Genomic DNA, 19679 nt, shown 5'->3' on the forward strand with positions numbered 1-19679 from the left:
GGCATGGAAATAAAGCACCCAGCGCTGCCCTGGGCCCCTGCGAGACTCTGATGGTTCTTTCCGCGGGTCAGGCCGAGTCTGAGGCCTGAGGGGCACGAGGGAGGCACAGCGGGTCCCACTGACCCCACGCTGGCCCAGGCTGTGCACGTGTGCCTGGGCCACCTAGGGTGGGGCTCAGCCAGGGGCCGCCCTTGGTGGGGCTGGGGGCTTTGCCAGCGAGGCCCTCCCTTCAGCAGCAGCTGCCCTGGGCTGGGCCACCAGAAGCCTAGGAGCCCCCTGGGGACAGGCACACAGCCCCCGCCTCTGTAGGAGACTGTCCTGATCTGTGAGCTCCCTGTCCTCAGACCCCCTGCCCACTCGGGGGCATGCCTAGTCCATGTGCGTAGGGACAGGCCCTCCCTCACCCATCTGCCCCCACGGCACTAACCCCTGGCAGCCCTGCCCAGTCTTACACTCGCATGGGGACATAACCGACTCCTGGGGACATGCACTCTCGGGCTCTGTGGAGGGACTGGTCCAGATGCCCACACACACACACTCAGCTCAGACCCATTAAACCCCGCACTGAAGTTGGCCAGCCACACAGCCACCACACACACACACACGCACACGCCTCGCACAGAGCCTCACACGGGCGACCTGCACATCACCCAGACCACAGCAAGGTCCCCGCACACGTGAACACTCCGCGGACACAGGCCCCCACGAGCCCCACGCAGCACCTCAAGGCCCACGGGCCACTCAGCAGCTTGTCCACACGCTGACCAGCTCACACAAACCCAGCCCTCCTCTCACAGCAGAGCCCCTGCAGCCGCCGCACACACACAGGCCCCCACACACAGGGGAACCCACGCCACATCGCGTCCCTGGCTCTGGCCCACTTCCCAGTACCGCCCTTCCCTGCAGCTGGGGTCACCTGAGGGGTGGGCTTCACCATCCTCCTGCCCTCTGGGCCTCAGGGAGGGACACGGGAGACGGGGAGTGGGTCCTACTGAGGGCCAGGTCAATATCTAGAGCTGGGTGTCTGGTGGAGCCCCGGGGCCAAAGCTGGTGCACAGGGCGGGCAGCTGCAGGGAGCTGACCTCAGGACACTGTTGGCCCATCCCGGCCGGGCCCTACATCCTGGGCCCCGCCACAGAGGGAATTGCCCCCAGAGGCCCGAGCCCAGCGGGACACGGCACTGACCACCCCCTTCCTGTCCAGAGCTGCAACTGGAGGAGAGCTGTGTGGAGGCGCAGGACGGGGAGCTGGACGGGCTGTGGACGACCATCACCATCTTCATCACACTCTTCCTGCTAAGCGTGTGCTACAGTGCCACCGTCACCTTCTTCAAGGTCGGCCGCACGTTGTCCCCAGCTGTCCCTGACACTGTCCCCCATGCTGTCACAAACTGTCCCTGACACTGTCCCCCAGTCTCTCAAACTGTCCCTGGCACTGTCCCCCACGTAGTCCCCACTTGTCCAACAGTGTCCCCCAGGCTGTCTCCACCTGTCCCTGACACTGTCCCCCATGCTGTCCCCACCTGTCCCTGATACTGTCCCCCATGCTGTCACAAACTGTCTCCTACACTCTCCCACAGGCTGTCCCCACCTGTCCCTGATGCTGTCCCCCACTGTCTCACAAACGGTCCCTGGCACTGTCCCCCACGCTGTCCCCACCTGTCCAACAGTGTCCCCCAGACTGTCTCCACCTGTCCCTGACACTGTCCCCCATGCTGTCCCCACCTGTCCCTGATACTGTCCCCTATGCTGTCCCCAGCTGTCCCTGACACTGTCCCCCACACTGTCATAAACTGTCCATGACATTGTCCCCCACTGTGTCCCCAGCTGTCTCTGACACTGTGCCCCAGGCTGTACCCACCTGTCCAACAGTGTCCCCCATGCTGTCTCCACATGTCCCTGATGCTGTCCGTCATCCCTGACACTGTCCCCCATGCTGTCCCCACCTGTCCCTGACACTGTCCCCCATGCTGTCCCCACCTTTCCCTGATGCTGTCCCCCACACTGTCCCCACCTATCCCCAACACTATCCCCCATGCTCTCCCCACCTGTCCCCAACCCTGTCCAACACACTGTGCCCACCAGTCCCAGACACTGTAGGCCACACTATCCCCACCTGTCCCCGACACTGTCCCCACGCTGTTTCCTCCTGTCCCTGACACTGTCCCCATGCTATCTTCTCCTGTCTCCTCCTATCCCTGACACTGTCCCCCATGCTGTCCCCACCTGTCCCCAATACTATCCCCCACACTGTCTCCACCTGTCCCTGACGCTGTCCCCCACACTGTCCCCAGTCTCTGACACTGACCCCAATCTGTCCCTACCTGTCCCCAACACTGTCCCCCATGCTGTTCCCTCCTCTCCCTGATAGTGTCCCCCACACTGTCCCCACCTGTCCCCGACACTGTCCCCCATGCTGTCCCCAACACTGTCCCCCATGCTGTCCCCACCTGTCCCCAACACTGTCCCCTCCTCTCCCTGTGTCCCCCACACTGTCCCCACCTGTCCCCACTGTCCCCCACACTGTCCCCCATCCCCGACAATGTCCCCCACGCTGTTTCCTCCTGTCCCCTCCTATCCCCAACACTGTCACCCATGCTGTCCCCACCTGTCCCCCACACAGTCTCCACCTATCCCTGACACTGTCTCCCACTCTGTCCCCTAAAATCCCTGACACTGTCCCCCATGCTGTCCCCAACACTGTCCCCCATGCTGTCCCCACCTGTCCCCAACACTGTCCCCTCCTCTCCCTGACAGTGTCCCCCACACTGTCCCCACCTGTCCCCAACACTGTCCCCCATGCTGTCCCCATCTGTCCCCAACACTGTCCCCCACACTGTCCCCACCTGTCCCTCTGACACTATCCCCATGCTGTCCCCTCCTGTCCCCACCTGTCCCCTACACTGTCCCCCATGCTGTCCCCACCTGTCCCCACTGTCCCCCACACTGTCCCCCATCCCCAACAATGTCCCACACGCTGTTTCCTCCTGTCCCCTCCTATCCCCAACACTGTCACCCATGCTGTCCCCACCTGTCCCCCACACAGTCTCCACCTGTCCCTGACACTGTCTCCCACTCCGTCCCCTACAATCCCTGACACTGTCCCCCATGCTGTCCCCTCCTATATGCAACACTGTCCCCCACACGGTCCCCACCTGTCCCTGATGTTGTCCTCCACACTGTCTCCATCTCTCCCTGACACTGTCCCCCACGCTGTCCTCACCTGTCCCCGACACTCTCCTCCATGTTGTCCCCACTTGTCCCTCACATAGTCTCCACCTGTCCCTGACACTGTCTCCCATTCTGTCACCTACAGTCCCTGACACTATCCCCCACGCTGTTGCCTCCTGTATGCAACACTGTCCCCCACCATGTCCCAACCTGTCCCCGACACTCTCCTCCATGCTGTCCTCACCTGACACTCTCCCCCACACTGTCTCCACCTGTCCCTGACATTGTCCCCCATGCTGTCCCTACCTGTCCCCAACACTCTCCTCCACACTGTCCTCACCTGTCTCTGACACTCTCCCCCACAGTGTCTCCACCTGTTCCTGACACTATCCCCCACGCTGTTGCCTCCTGTACGCAACACTGTCCCCCACGATGTCCCAGCCTGTCCCCGACACTCTCCTCCATGTTGTCCTCACCTGTCTCTGACATTCTCCCCCACACTGTCTCCACCTGTCCCTGACACTGTCCCCCAGGCTGTCCCCACCTGTCCCCGACACTGTCCCCCATGGTGTCTCCGCCTGTCCCTGACACTGTCCCCAGTGTAATCTCCACCTGTCTCTGGCACTGTCCCCCATGCTGTCTCTACCTGTCCCTGACACTGTCCCCACGCTGTCCCTGACACTGTCTTCTGTATTGTCCACATGATGTCGGTGCCCTGGCTCTGCTCTCCATGTCCAACCCTCAGAGTAGGCAGTGGTGTGGCTCTGGCAACTGGGTGCCCTGAAGGGCGGATGGGCCTCGGGGGCAGGGCTGTGGCCTGGGTAGCCTGAGGGATGGGTGGGCCCCCGGGGGCAAGGCCGTGGCCTCACTCACCCCTGTGCTGTGCCTTGCCTACAGGTGAAGTGGATCTTCTCCTCGGTGGTGGACCTGAAACAGACCATCATCCCCGACTACAGGAACATGATCGGGCAGGGGGCCTAGGGTCACCCTCTGTGGGGTGTCCAGGGCCGCCCAGACCCCACACAGGAGTCATGGGTCATGCTTAGCCACCACCCAGGCCACACCTGCCCCCTGACCTCACTGCCCTCAACCCCATGGCTCTCTGGCCTCTCAGTCACCCTCTGACCCCTGACACGCCCCCCTTCCAGACCCTGTGCATAGCAGGTCTACCCCAGACCTCCGCTGCTTGGTGCATGCAGGGCACTGGGGGCCAGGTGTCCCCTCAGCAGGACATTCCTACCCTCTGGCCTGCCAGGTGCTCACACAAAAGGAGGCAGCGGCCGGCATACCAGGCGCCCACCCAGGCAGGAGCTGGCCCTGGAGCCACCCCGTCCACGCCAGCCTCCTGAACACAGGTGTGCTTTCCACATGGTGAGTGGGAGCATCAGCCACCAAGGCGGGGAAGCCACAGCACCATCAGGCCCTGCTGGGGAGGCTTCGGAGAGCTGCGAAGGCTCAGTCAGACGGCCTTCCTCCCAGCCCGCAGCCAGCCGCCTCCGTTCTGCACTCCTCGGAACTCCTGACATGAGGAATGAGGTTGTTCTTATTTCAAGCCACGCACGCTGCTCTCCAGCTCCTGGGAAGAAGCCTCCCATGGAACAGGGTCTCGGTGCCAGCACCGCCCCTTGGCTGCCTGCCCACGCTGCTGGATTCTCACGTGGAACTCGACCCACAGGGACAGCCAGCCCCAGAGTCTGCACTGGGAGAGGAGGGACCGGGACCAGGGCCAGGCCCAGGACACGGCCACCTCCCACCCACTCCACTCCGCCAAGATCACTCAGAGAAGAGCCTGGGCCACGTGGCTGCTGCAGGAGCCCTACAGGGCAAGGGTGAGGACAGACCAAGAAAGGGGTGGGCATCTGCCCAGACAGGTCTGCCAGAGGAGGCCTGGTGACCAGGTCCCAGGCAGGCAAGACTCAGCCTTGGTGGGTCCTGAGGACAGAGGCGGCCCCAGAGCACTGGGGAGAGAGGTGGAGGGACACCAGGAGAGCCAGGAGCGTGAACACGGCGGAACTCATCACAGAGGCTTAAGTCCAGCCCCAAGTCACGTGCAGCAGGAACAAGCAGCCACTCTGGGGCATGAGGTGGAGGCGAGACGGCAAAGAGGGTGCCCGCGGCCTGGGGAGAGCAGGGCTGCCGGCCACGACTGCTGGACAGAGGCTCCCACGCTCTGCTGCCCGCGTCACGCCGTTCGGTGAATGTCACGCAGAGTCTGCAGACAGGAAGGGAGGCACGAGCGGGAGCGCGGCAAGCGCCTGCCTCGGCCGTCAGGGAGGACTCCCGGGCTCATTGGAAGGAGGTGCCACGATTTCAGCTTTGGTAGCTTTTTTCTTCTTTTAAATTTTCTAAAGCTCATTAATTGTCTTTAATGTTTCTCGTTTTTGATGACAATAAAATATCCTTTTTAAGTCTTGTACTTTGTGATGGGAGCAGCCTTCCTGTGTTCACGCGCGTCCTGCGCCCAGTGCAAAGCAGAGTCAGAAGGCAGCTGGTCGAGCTGCACCTCGGGGGCTCCCTGCACACGCCCCCCGCCTCCTGCGGCCACACGCACTGCCCACGCAGCCCTCCCTGGCCCCGTCACTACATGGACCCCTGGGGCTTCTCCTCTTGCCTACATGGATGCAGTTTCTCCTCCTGCTGGGCACGGTGCTGCCTGCCCTGGTCACTCTGCATGGGGCAGGGCTTCCAGGACAAGCTGGGTTGGGGCCTGGGAGCTGGCTCAGACTGGCCAGGCAGAGCCACACGGAGGGCCTTCCAGAATCAAGAGGTGGGTGTCAGATCTGTGTGAGTCAGCTCAGGACCACAGAGGGGCGGCTCGCACCCCAGACCTGGATCCTCCCAGGCCTAGAGACCAGGAATCTGAGATGGGGATGCAGGCAGGGCTGGTTTCTCTCAAGCCCTCTCTCCTTGGCTTATACACACCGTCTCCTCCCTAGGTCCTCACATGGCCATCCCTCTGTGTGCCCGTGTCCTAAGCTTCTCTTCTCAGAAGAACACACATCAGATTAGATTCACCTCATAGGAACGTAATGACCTCTGTAAAGACCCCATCTCCAAATACAGTCACATTGCGAGGCCGGGGATTAAAACTTCAATATATGAATTTGTAGGGGTCACAATGTAACTCATAACAGTCCATAGTCTGGCCCCCCAAAATTCATGTTTTTCTCACATGCAAAATACATTCATCCTAATCTCAGCATCCCCCAAACTTAGCCCTTTCAGCATCAATTCTCAGCCTGAAATCTCATCAAAATATCACCTTAATCAGGTATGGGTGAAACCTGGTGTGATTCATTCTGGGGTAAAATTCAGCCCATAAGAGACATGTTGGGTGCCAGAAACAAGGACCAGGCAGGAGAGGCAGAGGTGGAGACAGACATTTTCAAAGATAAAGCTGGGCACTAGGTCATGTAGCAAGGACAGATTTTCAACAGAAATAACTATTGCAACAGAAGAAAGAGTCCGGCAAGACCTGAACTCACCTCCATCTGTGCAGAGGCGACAGCCTTGTAAAGGGAGACGGTACGGGGAGCAGGGAGGGTGCTCGGGGCTCAGGCGTCGGGGAAGGGAAAACTTGCCCAGCGCTGGTCAGCGTCCCTGGGATGGGGCCCGCTGTGTCTGCGCCGGCCACTGTTGAGGTCAGGATTCTGTCCTCCCAGAGCCTGGAGACACCGGCCCATCTTCCCAATGGGGACACTTCAGGGAGTGGCTCTCAGGTCCCGAAAAAGACCCTCCTGGGTCACAGGAAATGCACAGACATCGGGAACGGACAGAAGGACGTGTGGTTGCAGCCCTTTCAGCAGACGCCCTGAGAAAGGGAGGTCGGGGTTGGAGCAAACAGTCAGTTCTGGTGCACGGAGCTTTCTCATGCAGGTGTTGACGGGGCAGGGGTCGGCCTAGGGGTGCGGCCAGAAGCTGTTAGACACTGTTAGTGTCTGCTCAAGTCTTTACGAGCCAAAGCTGAGGCCGAGTGGAGAAGCTCCAAGGAGCCTGGCTGGAACTCAGTCAAGGACATGATCTTGTTACCGAGGTGGCTGCGGTGGCTGGGCTGGGAAATGCCATCGGAGTTTCCTGTGGCAGGAGAGAGACCATCTCACCCAGGAAAAGGGGAGTGGTTGGATTCGTTGGTGTGGCATCGAGCAGCAGGAGCTGCACCAAACACAGAGTTGGGGTGAAATCCCCAGACTCCAGGCCCTGCGGTGCCGTGGGGGGCCTCACCGCTGGAGGGTGGGCTCCAGGGGGCCTGGCCTCAACTGGGTGCTGAAGCCCAGCCCTTTAACTCTCAGGACACACTTCTGCAGCCGCATGGGGGATGAGGGAGACAGCACCTGGGGTGCAGGGCGGGCAGCTGCTGCCTCACCGGCTGTATCCGAAGCCCAAGGATGGCGTCCCAGAGATGCAGGAGAGCTTTGCCCAGAGAACGAGCCAGCCTGCAGGGACCCTGCTGGACAGGTCTCCACCCTCTGCCCTTCAAGCAGGTGCTCTAGTGGGGTGGGCTCCAGTCCACCATCTGATGACAGACGGCCTGGCCAGGCTAAGGAAAGGAAACCCAGGACAGTGCTGGGCGCTGCGTCATTCCGTGCCCTGAGCAGGCCGAGTTTGGAAGAAGCAAATGCTCCATGCAGCTCCTGCCCAGTGCAGGGCCTGGCACCTGGAACAGGTTCCCTGGGGAAATTGGGCCCCTCCCTGAGGCACCCGGGCCCTACCTCCCACTTTCTACCTGGGACTGAGCATCCTCCAGAGGGCCGGCCCTCCTGGAACAGCCCTCCTGTAGGAACACCATGGCCAGCCCCAAGACACCCCCTCAACTCTCCAGAAAGGCTGCACTGTTGGCGGCCCCCGCACACCCCCCAGCCCTCCATGCCGTGATGTAACATGACATGGTGTGACGTGGTGTGATGTCCCTGGTGTGACAGGGTGTAATGTGGCGTGATGTGACAGGACATGGTGTGATGTGCTATGATGTGGTATGACAGAGTGTGACATCCCTGGTGTGACGTTGTGTGATGTAGTGTGACATGGTGTAACGTCCCTGGTGTGACGTGGTGTGATGTTACATGGTTGGACATGGCGTGATGTGGTGTGACATAGTGGGTTCAGGTATGACATCCCTGGTATGATAGGGTATGATATGGTGTAAGTGGTATGGTGTGATGTGGTGTGATGTCCTATGACACAGTGACATCCCTGGTGTGATGTGGTGTGACATAGCGTGATATGGTGTGACAGACTGTGACATCCCTGGTGTGATGTGTGTGAGGTAGTGTGATGGGGTATGACATCCATGGCATGATGGGGTATAATATGGGATGACGTGGTATGGTGTGACATGATGTGATGTGATGGGACAGGGTGTGACATCCCTGGTGTAATGTGGTGTGATGCAGTGTAACAGTGTGACGTAGTGTGATGTGGTGTGGTGTGACATGATGTGATGTGGTTTGACATAATGTGATGGTGGGTGACATCCCTGGTGTGAATGGGTGTGATGTCGTTTGTTGGGGATGACGTAATGTGACGTGGTGTGATGATGTGCAACATTCTTGGTGTGATGGGGTGTGTTGTGGTCTGACATAATGTGATGTGGCATAACATCCCTGGTGTGATGGGGCATGATGTCGTTTGATGGGTGTGACGTAATGTGATGTGGTGGGATGGAGTGTGACATCTCTGGTGTGACGGGATGTGATGTGGTGTGACATGCGTGATGTGCTTGACACGGTGTCACATCCTTGGTGTGACATGATGCAGGTTACTAAGAGTTAAAATTCTAATTAATATATATAATTCTGTCTACAAAGTATACCACAAAAAAAAGATGTTTTTTATTTTTAAAAATTATAAGAAAGGCATTTATAAATTATTTTTATTTCAAAAAATAATTATCTAATTTGGAGTTTGTTTAAAGGTCGTTTCAAAGCACAGATTTAGGAAAAACCTAAAAACAAGATAGAAAAGAACCAGTCTCATCTGCCGCCATGTAAGACGTACCTGCTTCCCTTCCACCACGATTGTGTTTCCCAAGGCCTCCCCAGCCACGTGGAACTGAATTTAATCTACAAATAGAGTTGAGCAAGTAACTTTAAGGTATATGGACAATAATACCCTTTGCAGCATAAAGACCTGAAAACAAACTAAAGGCCCATCAGTGGGAAATTGTTTCAACGAACCACGGAACACTCAGTGGAAAACTCCACAGCCATTAAAAAAGAATGAAGGCGGAGAGACCATCATGGTGGACAGGAGGCAGGGCTAGATTGCAGCTCCGACTGGGACAGACAGAGCACATGTGGAGGCTCGCGTCATGAATTTTAGCTCCAGAACAACTGCAGGAATAAATCAGGAATCCCAAGAGGACCCACAGACCATCTGAAGGAAGCACGCTGCTCCTGCAGGACCCGGAGACACCCCAAATACTGTGAGTGCCCAAACAGTGGAAGTGGGAATGGGAGATCCTCCGTCCTGCACACACACCCTCACTAGAGAAACTGAAGGTCCAATCTTATCTGGAGCTGAGTCAATTTAGAAAGTCAAGTGAAATACAGGAGTAGAGGGAGCAGCAGGAAAGGCCCTGAGAGCTTGCTGGGTCCCCAAGCAGGACATTCCTGCTTGGCACCATATGAATACTTTGGGAGGGTGGCCAGAGGCACAGGGAAAATGTCACAGGGAGAAGGAAGTCTCCAGCTGAACTAAGGGGAGGGCACGAATCTGGCGTGCAGACTCCACCAGTGGAGGAACAAAGTCCTGTTCTTTCAGAGCTGGGAAGTAGGTAGCCTGGGGCAAGTTCTCTGCTTGCTTGCCCAATGCCTGGAAACAGACTTGATGCTGTTGGCGAGGGGCATGGTGTGAGTGAGACCCACCCTTCGGATTGCATGGGAGCTGGGTGAGGCCTGTGACTGCCAGCTTTCCCCACTTCCCTGACAACCTCCATGACTCAGCAGAGGCAGTCATAATCCTCCTAGGTTCACAACTCATTGACCTGGGAACCTCACAGCCATCCCCCACAGCAGCCACAGCAAGACCCATCCAAGGAGACTCTGTGAGCTCAGACACACCTAGCCCTGCCTGCATCTGACGGTCCTTCCCTACCCATCCTGGTAGCTGAAGACAAAGGGCATATACTCTTAGGAGTTCTAGGGCCCCACCCACCGCTGGTTCCTCTCCATACTATCACAACTGATGCTCTCTGGAAAACACCATTTCCCGGCAAGAGGCCAACCAGCACAAAAATAGAGCATTAAACCACTAAAGCTAATGGACTCCTCATGGAGTCCATTTCACACCCCTGCCACCTCCACTGGGACAGTTGCTGGTATGCACGGCTGAGAAACCCACAGACGTTTCACATCACAGGACTCTGTGCAGACAACCCCCAGTACCAGCCTGGAGCCTGGTAGACTTGCTGGGTGGCTAGACCCAGAAGAGAGTTGACAATCACTACAGCTCGGCTCTCAGGAAGCCACATCCATAGGAAACAGGGGAGAGGGCTACATTAAGGGAACACCCCGTGGGACAAAAGAATCTGAACAACAGCCTTCAGTCCTAGACCTTCCCTCAGACAGAACCTACTCAAATGAGAAGGAGCCAGAAAACCAGCTCTGGTAATATGACAAAACAAAGCTCTTTAACGCCCCCAACAAATTACACTAGCTCACCAGCAATGGATCCAAACCAAGAAGAAATCCCTGATTTACCTAAAAAAGAATTCAGGAGGTTGGTTATTAAGCTAATCATGGAGGCACTACATCATTACAAAGCCCAATGCAAGGAAATTTAAAAAACAATACAAGAAATGAAGGGAAAAATGTTCAAGGAAATAGATAGCATAAAGAAAAAACAATAAAAACTTCAGGAAACATTGGACACACTTATAGAAATGCAAAATGCTCTGGAAAGTCTCAGCAATAGAATTGAACAAGTAGAAGAAAGAAATTCAGAGCCTGAAGACAACATCTTTGAATTAACCCAATCCAACAAAGACAAAGAAAAAAGAATAAGAAAATATGAACGAAGCCTCCAAGAAGTCCAGGATTATGTTAAATGAACAAACCTAAGAATAATTAGTGTTCCTGAGGAAGAAGAGAAATATAAAAGTTTAGAAAACGCATCTGGGGGAATAATTGAGGAAAACTTCCACGATCTTGTGAGAGACCTAGACATCCAAATACAAGAGGCACAAAGAACACCGGGAAAATTCATCACAAAAAGAACTTTAAAACTAAAACTAAAGCAAGCAATCTACAAAACCTAGGCACATTGTCATCAGGTTATCTAAAGTTCAGATGAAGGAAAGAATCTTAACAGCTGTGAGACAAACGCACCACATGCTTAGTTTCACTGGATACAAAATTCTCAGCTGATAATTGTTCTGTTTGAGGAAGATGAAGATAGGGCCCCAATCTCTTCTAGCTTGTAGTGTTTCTGTTGAGAAACCTGCTATTAATCTGACAGGTTTTCCTTTATAGGTTACCCGGTACTTTCGGTTCGAAAATTTCTTTAATTTCCATCTTGATTTCGTTTTTGACCCAATAATCATTCAAGAGCAGGTTATTTAAATTTCCATGTATGTGCATGGTTTTGAAGGTTCCTTTTGCAGTTGATTTCCAGTTTTATTCCACCGTGGTCTGAGAGAGTGCTTGATATCATTTCCATTTTCTTAAATTTATTGAGGCTTGTTTTGTGGCCTATCGTACAGTCTGTCTAGGAGAATGTTCCATACGCTGTTGAATAGAATGTGACCGCATGATAGGAAATCAATTCCAAAAGGAACCGAATGACAACAGTGACACAACCGGTCAAAACCTCTGGAATACAGCAAAGGCGGTGCTAAGAGGAAAGGTCATACCCCTAAATGCCTACGTCAAAAAGACTGAAAAAGCCCAAACTGACATTCTAAGGTCACAACTCATGGAACTAGAGAAATAAGAACAAACCAAATCCAAACTCAGCAGAAGAAAGGAAATAATCAAGATCAGAGCAAACCTAAAGGAAATTGAGACAAAAAAAAAATACAAAAGATAAAAGAAACAGAAAGCTGGTTCTTTGAAAAGATAAATAAAATTGATAGACCATTAGCAAGATTAACCAAGAAAAGAAGAAAGTCCAAATCACCTCAATAGGAAATGAAACAGGAAATATTACAACTGACAACACAGAAATACAAAAGATCATTCAAGGCTACTATGAACACCTCTATGCACATAAACTAGAACACCTAGAAGAGATGGATAAATTCCTAGAAAAATACAACCCTCCTAGCTTAAATCAGGAAGAATTGTATGCCCTGAAGAGACCAATAACAAGCAGTGAGATTGAAATGGTAATTTTAAAATTACCAACAACGTAAAAAGTCCAGGACCAGATTCACAGTAGAATTCTACCAGACATTCAAAGAATTGGTACCAATCCTATTGGAGCTATTCCACAAGATAGAGAAAGTGGGAAGCCTCCCTAATTCATTCTATGAAGCCAGCATCACCCTAATACCAAAATCAGGAAAGGACATAACCAAAAAAGAAAACTACAGACCAATATCCTTGATGAACACAGATGCTAAAATCCTTAACAAAATGCTAGCTAACCAAGTCCAACAACATATCAAAAAGATAATCCACCATGATCAAGTGGATTTCATACCAGGGATGCAGGGATGGTTTGACATATGCAAGTCAGTAAATGTGATACACTACATAAACAGAATTAAAAACAAAAATCACATGATCATCTCAATAGATGCAGAAACAGCATTTGACAAAATCCAGCATAGCTTTATGATTAAAACTCTCAGCAAAATTGACATACCAAGAGACATACCTCAATGTAAAAAAAGCTATCCATGACAAACCCACAGCCAACATAATTCTGAATGGGGAAAAGTTGAAAGCATTCCCTCTGAGAACTGGAAAAAGACAAGGATGCCCACTGTCACCACTCCTCTTCAACATAGTATTGGACATAGTATTAGAAGTCCTAGCCAGAGCAATCAAACAAGGGAAAGAAATAAAGGGCATTCAAATTAATAAAGAGGAAGTCAAACTGTCACTACTGATGATATGATTGTTTACCTGGAAAACCCTAAAGACTCTTCCAGAAAGCTCCTAGGACTGAAAAAAAATTCAGCAAAGTTTCTGGATAGAAGATTAATGTACACAAATCAGTAACTATTCTATACATTAACAGCAATTAAGCAGAGAATCAAATCAAGAACTCAACCACTTTTACAATAGCCACAAAAAAAAAAAAAAAAAAAAAAAAAAAAAGAATACTTAGGAATATACCTAACCAAGGAAGGGAAAGATCTCTACAAGGAAAACTACAAAACACTGCTGAAAGAAATCATAGATGACACAAACAAATGGAAACACATACCACGTTCATGGATGGGTAGAATCAATATTGTGAAAATTACCACACTGCCAAAAGCAATCTACAAATTCAATGCAATCCCTATCAAAATACCACCATCATTCTTCACAGAATTAGAAAAACCAATTCTAAAATTCATATGGAGGCCAGGCACGGTGGCTCATGCCTGTAATCCCAGCACTTTGGGAGGCCAAGGCAGTAGGATCTCTTGAGGTCAGGAGTTCAAGACCAGCCTGGCCAACATGGTGAAACCCCATCTCTACTAAAAATACAAAAACTATCCAGGTGTGGTGGCATGCGCCTGTAATTCCAGCTACTCAGAAGGCTGAGGCAGGAGAATCACTTGAACCTGGAAGATTTGCAGTGAGCCTAAATTGTGCCATTGTATCCTAGTCTGGCCCAAAGAATGAGAACCTGTCTCAAAAAAAAAAAAATTCAAATTCATTTCCAAAAAACAGTCTGCATAACCAAGGCAAGACTGAGCAAAAAGAACAAATCTGGAGGCATCACACAGCCGTATTCCAAACCATACTGTGAGGCCATAGTCACCAAAACAGCATGGTACTGGTTTAAAAATAGGCAAATAGACCAATGGAACAGAACAGAGAACCCAGAAATAAACCCAAATACTTACAGTCAACTGATCTTTGACAAAGCAAACAAAAACACAAAGTGGGGAAAGGACACCCTATTCAAAAAATGGTGCTGGGATAATTGGCTAGCCACATGTAGGAGAATGAAACTGGATCCTCATCTCTCACCTTATACAAAAATCAACTCAAGATGGATCAAAGACTTAAATCTAAGACTTGAAACTATTAAAATTCTAGAAACTACAAAAATTTCCAATAACATTGGAAAACCCCTTCCAGACATTGGCTTAGGCAAGGACTTCATGACCAAGAACCCAAAAGCAAATGCAATAAAAACAAAGATAAAGAGCTGGGACATAATTAAACCAAAGAGCTTCTGCATGGCAAAAGGAACAGTCAGCAGAATAAACAGACAACCCACAGAGTGAGAGAAAATCTTCACAATCTATACATCTGACAAAGGACTAATATCCAGAATCTACAACAAACTCAAACAAATCAGCAAGAAAAAAACAATCCCAGGGGCACCCAAGATGGCCGAATAGGAACAGCTCCAGCCTCCAGCTCCCAGCGTGAGTGACACAGGAGACAGGTGATTTCTGCATTTTCAACTGAGGTACCGGGTTCGTCTCACAGCAGCATGTCAGACAGTCGGTGCTGGTCAGTGGGTGCACTCCAACAAGCGAAAGCTGAAGCAGGGTGAGGCATCGCCTCACCTGGGAAGCGCAATGGGGAAGGGAATTCCTTTTCTTAGCCAAGGGAAACTGAGACACACAACACCTGGAAAACAGGTAACTCCCCCCCAATACTGTGCTTTACCAAGGATCTTAGCAAACAGCACACCAGGATATTATATCCCACGCCTGGCCTGGACGGTCCAACGCCCATGGAGCCTCCCTGATTGCTAGCACAGCAGTCTGAGATCTAACTGCAAAGCGGCAGCGAAGCTGTGGGAGGGGCGCCCACCATTGCTGAGGCTTAAGTAGGTAAACAAAGCCACTGGGAAGCTCAAACTGAGTGGAGCCCACCTCAGCTCAAGGAGGCCTGCCTACCTCTGTAAACTCTACCTCTGGGGACAGGACATAACTAAACAAAAACCAGCAGAAATATCTGCAGATGTAAATGTCCCTGTCTGACAGCTTTGAAGAGAGCAGTGGTTCTCCCAGCATGGAGGCTGAGATCTGAGAACAGATGAACTGCCTGCTCAAGTGGGTCCCTGACCCCTGAGTAGCCAAACTGGGAGACATCCCCCACTAGGTGCACGCTGACACGTCACACCTCACACGGCTGGGTACACCTCTGAGACGAAGCTTCCAGAGCAAGAATCAGACATCAACACTTGCTGTACAGCAATATTCTATCTTCTGCAGCCTCTGCTGCTGATACCCAGGCAAACAGGGTCTGCAGTGGACCTCAAGCAAGCTCCAACAGACCTGCAGCTGAGGGTCCTGACTGTTAGAAGGAAAACTAACAGAAAGGACACCCACACCAACACCCCATCAGTGTGTCACCATCATCAAAGACCAAAGGCAGATAAAACCACAAAGATGAGGAAAAAGCAGTGCAGAAAAGCTGAAAATTAAAAAAATCAGAGCACATCTCCCCCTCTAAAGGAATGCAGCTCATCGCCAGCAATGGAACAAAGCTGGACAGAGAATGACTTTGACAAGTTGAAAGAAGAAGTCTTCAGTCAATCAAACTTCTCAGAGCTAAAGGAGGAACTACGTACCCAGCACTAAGAAGCTAAAAACCTTGCAAACAGAAGGGAAGAATGAATAACTATAGTAACCAATGCAGAGAAGTCCATAAATCGAACTGATAGAGATGAAAACCATGACACAAGAACTATGTGACAAATGCACAAGCTTCAGTAACCGACTTGATCAACTGGAAGAAAGAATGTCAGTGACTGAAGATCAAATGAATGAAATGAAGTTGAAAAGAGAAATTTAGAGAAAAAAGAGTAAAAAGAAATGAACAAAGCCTCCAAGAAATATGAGATTATGTGAAAAGACCAAATCTACATCTGATTGGTGTGCCTGAAAGTGACGGGGAGAACGGAACCAAGTTGGAAAACTTTCTGCAGGATATTATCCAGGAGACCTTCCCCAACCTAGCAAGGCAGGCCAACATTAATATTCAGGAAATACAGAAAACGCCACAAAGATACTCCTCGAGAAGAGCAACTCCAAGACACATAATTGTCAGATTCACCAAAGTTGAAATGAAGGAAAACATGTTAAGGGCAGCCAGAGAGAAAGGTCAGGTTACACACAAAGGGAAACCCATCAGACTAACAGCAGATCTCTCGGCAGAAACTCTACAAGCCAGAAGAGAGTGGGGGCCAATATTCAACATTCTTAAAGAAAAGAATTTTCAACCCAGAATTTCATATCCAGCCAAACAAAGTTTCATAAGTGAAGGAGAAATAAAATCCTTAACAAAGAAGCAAATGCTTAGACATTTTGTCACCACCAGGCCTGCCCTACAAGAGATCCTGAAGGAAGCCCTAAACATGGAAAGGAACAACCAGTACTAGCCATTGCAGAAACATGCCAAAATGTAAATACCATTGATGCTAGGAAGAAACTGCATCAACTAACGAGCAAAATAACCAGCTAATACCATGATGACAGGATCAAGTTCACACATAACAATATTAACCTTAAATGTAAATGGACTAAATGGTCCAATTAAAAGACACAGACTGGTAAACTGGATAAAGAGTCAAGACCCATCAGTTTGCTGTATTCAGGAGACTCATCTCACATGCAGAGATACACATAGGCTCAAAAGAAAGGGATGGAGGAAGATCTACCAAGCAAATGGAAAACAAAAAGAGGCAGGGGTTGCAATCCTAGTCTCTGATAAAACAGACTTTAAACCAACAAAGATCAAAAGAGACAAAGAAGGCCACTACATAACGGTAAAGGGATCAATTCAACAAGAAGAGCTAACTATCCTAAATATATATGCACCCAATACAGGAGCACCCAGATTCATAAAGCAAGTCCTTAGAGACTTACAAAGAGACTTAGACTCCCATACAATAATAATGGGAGATTTTAACACCCCACTGTCAACATTTGACAAATCAACGAGACAGAAAGTTAACAAGGATATCCAGGAATTGAACTCAATTCTGCACCAAGCAGACCTAATAGACATCCACAGAACTCTCCACCCCAAATCAACAGAATATACATTCTTCTCAGCACCACATCACACTTATTCCAGAATATACATTCTTCTCAGCACCACATCGCACTGATTCCAAAATTGACCACATAGTTGGAAGTAAAGCACTCCTCAGCAAATGTAAAACAACAGAAATTATAACAAACTGTCTCTCACAACACAGTGCAATCAAACTAGAACTCAGGACTAAGAAACTCAATCAAAACCGCTCAACTACATGGAAACTGAACAACCTGCTCCTGAACGACTACTGGGTACATAATGAAATGAAGGCAGAAATAAAGATGTTCTTTGAAACAAATGATAACAAAGATATGACATACCAGAATCTCTGGGACACATTTAAAGCAGTGTGTAGAAGGAAATTTATAGAACTAAATGTCCGAAGTGAAAGCAGGAAAGATCTAAAATTGATACCCTAACATCACAATTAAAAGAACTAGAGAAGCAAGAGCAAACACATTCAAAAGCTAGCAGAAGGCAAGAAATAACTAAGATCACAGCAGAACTGAAGGAGATAGAGACACAAAAAACCCTCCAAAAAATCAATGAATCCAGGAGCCAGATTTTTGAAAAGATCAACAAAATTGATAGATGTCTAGCAAGACTAATAAAGAAGAAAAGAGAGAAGAATCAAATAGACGCAATAAAAAATGATAAAGGGGATATCACCATCGATCCCACAGAAATACAAACTACCATCAGAGAACACTATAAACAACTCTATGCAAATAAACTAGAAAACCTAGAAGAACTGGGTAATGTCCTGGACACTTATGCTCTCCCAAGACTAAACCAGGAAGAAGTTCAATGCCTGAATAGACCAATAGCAGGCTCTGAAATTGAGGCAATAATTAATAGCCTACTAACCAAAAAAGTCCAAGACCAGATGGATTCACAACTGAATTCTACCAGAGATACAAGGAGGAGTTGGTACCATTCCTTCTGAAACTATTCCAATGAATACAAAAAGAGGGAATTCCTCCCTAACTCATTTTACAAAGCCAGCATCATCCTGATACCAAAGCCTGGCAGAGGCACAACAAAAAAAGAGAATTTTAGACTAATATCACTGATGAACATCGATGCAAAAATTCTCAATAAAATACTGGCAAACCGAATCCAGCAGCACATCAAAAAGCTTATCCACCATGATCAAGTGGGCTTCATCCCTGGGATGCAAGGCTGGTTCAACATACACAAATCAGTAAACGTAAATCCAGCATATAAACAGAACCAAAGACAAAATCCACATGATTGTCTCAATAGATGCAGAAAAGGCCTTTGACAAAATTCAACAGCCCTGCATGCTAAAAATTCTCAATAAATTCGGTATTGATGGAACGTATCTCAAAATAATAAGAGCTATTTATGACAAACCCACAGCCAATATCATTCTGAATGGGCAAAAACTGGAAGCATTTCCTTTGAAAACTGGCACAAGACAGGGATGCCCTCTCTCACCACTCCTATCAACATAGTGTTGGAAGTTCTGGCTAGGGCAATCAGGCAAGAGAGAGAAATAAAGAGTATTCAGTTAGGAAAAGAAGAAGTCAAATTGTCCCTGTTTGCAGATGACATAATTGTATGTTTAGAAAACCCCATTGTCTCAGCCCAAAAACTTCTTAAGCTGATAAGGAACTTCAGCAAAGTCTCAGGATACAAAATCAATGTGCAAAAATCACAAGCATTCTTACACACCAATAATGGACAAACAGAGAGCCAAATCATAAATGAACTCTCATTAACAATTGCTTCAAAGACAATAAAATACGTAGGAATCCAACTTACAAGGGATGTGAAGGACCTCTTCAAGGAGAACTACAAACCACTGCTCGGTGAAATAAAAGAGGACACAAACAAATGGAAGAACATACCATGCTCATGGATAGGAAGAATCAATATCATGAAAATGGCCATACTGCCCAAGGTAATTTATAGATTCAATGCCATCCCCATTAAGCTACCAATGAGTTTCTTCACAGAATTGGGAAAAAATGCTTTAAAGTTCATATGGAACCAAAAAAGAGCCTGCATTGCCAAGACAATCCTAAGCCAAAAGAACAAAGCTGGAGGCATCATGCTACCTGACTTCAAACTATACTACAAGACTACAGTAACCAAAACAGCATGGTACTGGTACCAAAACAGAGATATAGACCAATGGAACAGAACAGAGCCCTCAGAAATAATACCACACATCTGCAGCCGTCTGATCTTTGACAAACCTGACAACAGCAAGAAATGGGGAAAGGATTCCCCATTTAATAAATGATTCTGGGAAAATTGGCTAACCATAAGTAGAAAGCTGATACTGGATCCTTTCCTTACTCCTTATACAAAAATTAAT

The 19679-nt window shown here is 49.6% G+C and overlaps 2 gene segments (V, D, J or C); both read left to right on the forward strand.

Moving 5' to 3' along the window:
* LOC105489913 (immunoglobulin heavy constant gamma 1-like) overlaps positions 1–5586 on the forward strand; it is a 100150-nt gene extending 94564 nt beyond the window's left edge. Inside the window, 2 exon segments of the C gene segment in view lie at positions 1204–1334; positions 4068–5586. Of these exon segments, the coding sequence occupies positions 1204–1334; positions 4068–4151 (215 nt within the window).
* LOC112428039 (immunoglobulin heavy constant gamma 2-like) overlaps positions 1–19679 on the forward strand; it is a 163762-nt gene that overhangs the window by 94770 nt on the left and 49313 nt on the right.

The sequence above is a fragment of the Macaca nemestrina genome, chromosome 7 (assembly GCF_043159975.1).
Source record: "Macaca nemestrina isolate mMacNem1 chromosome 7, mMacNem.hap1, whole genome shotgun sequence".
Classification (NCBI taxonomy): domain Eukaryota; kingdom Metazoa; phylum Chordata; class Mammalia; order Primates; family Cercopithecidae; genus Macaca; species Macaca nemestrina.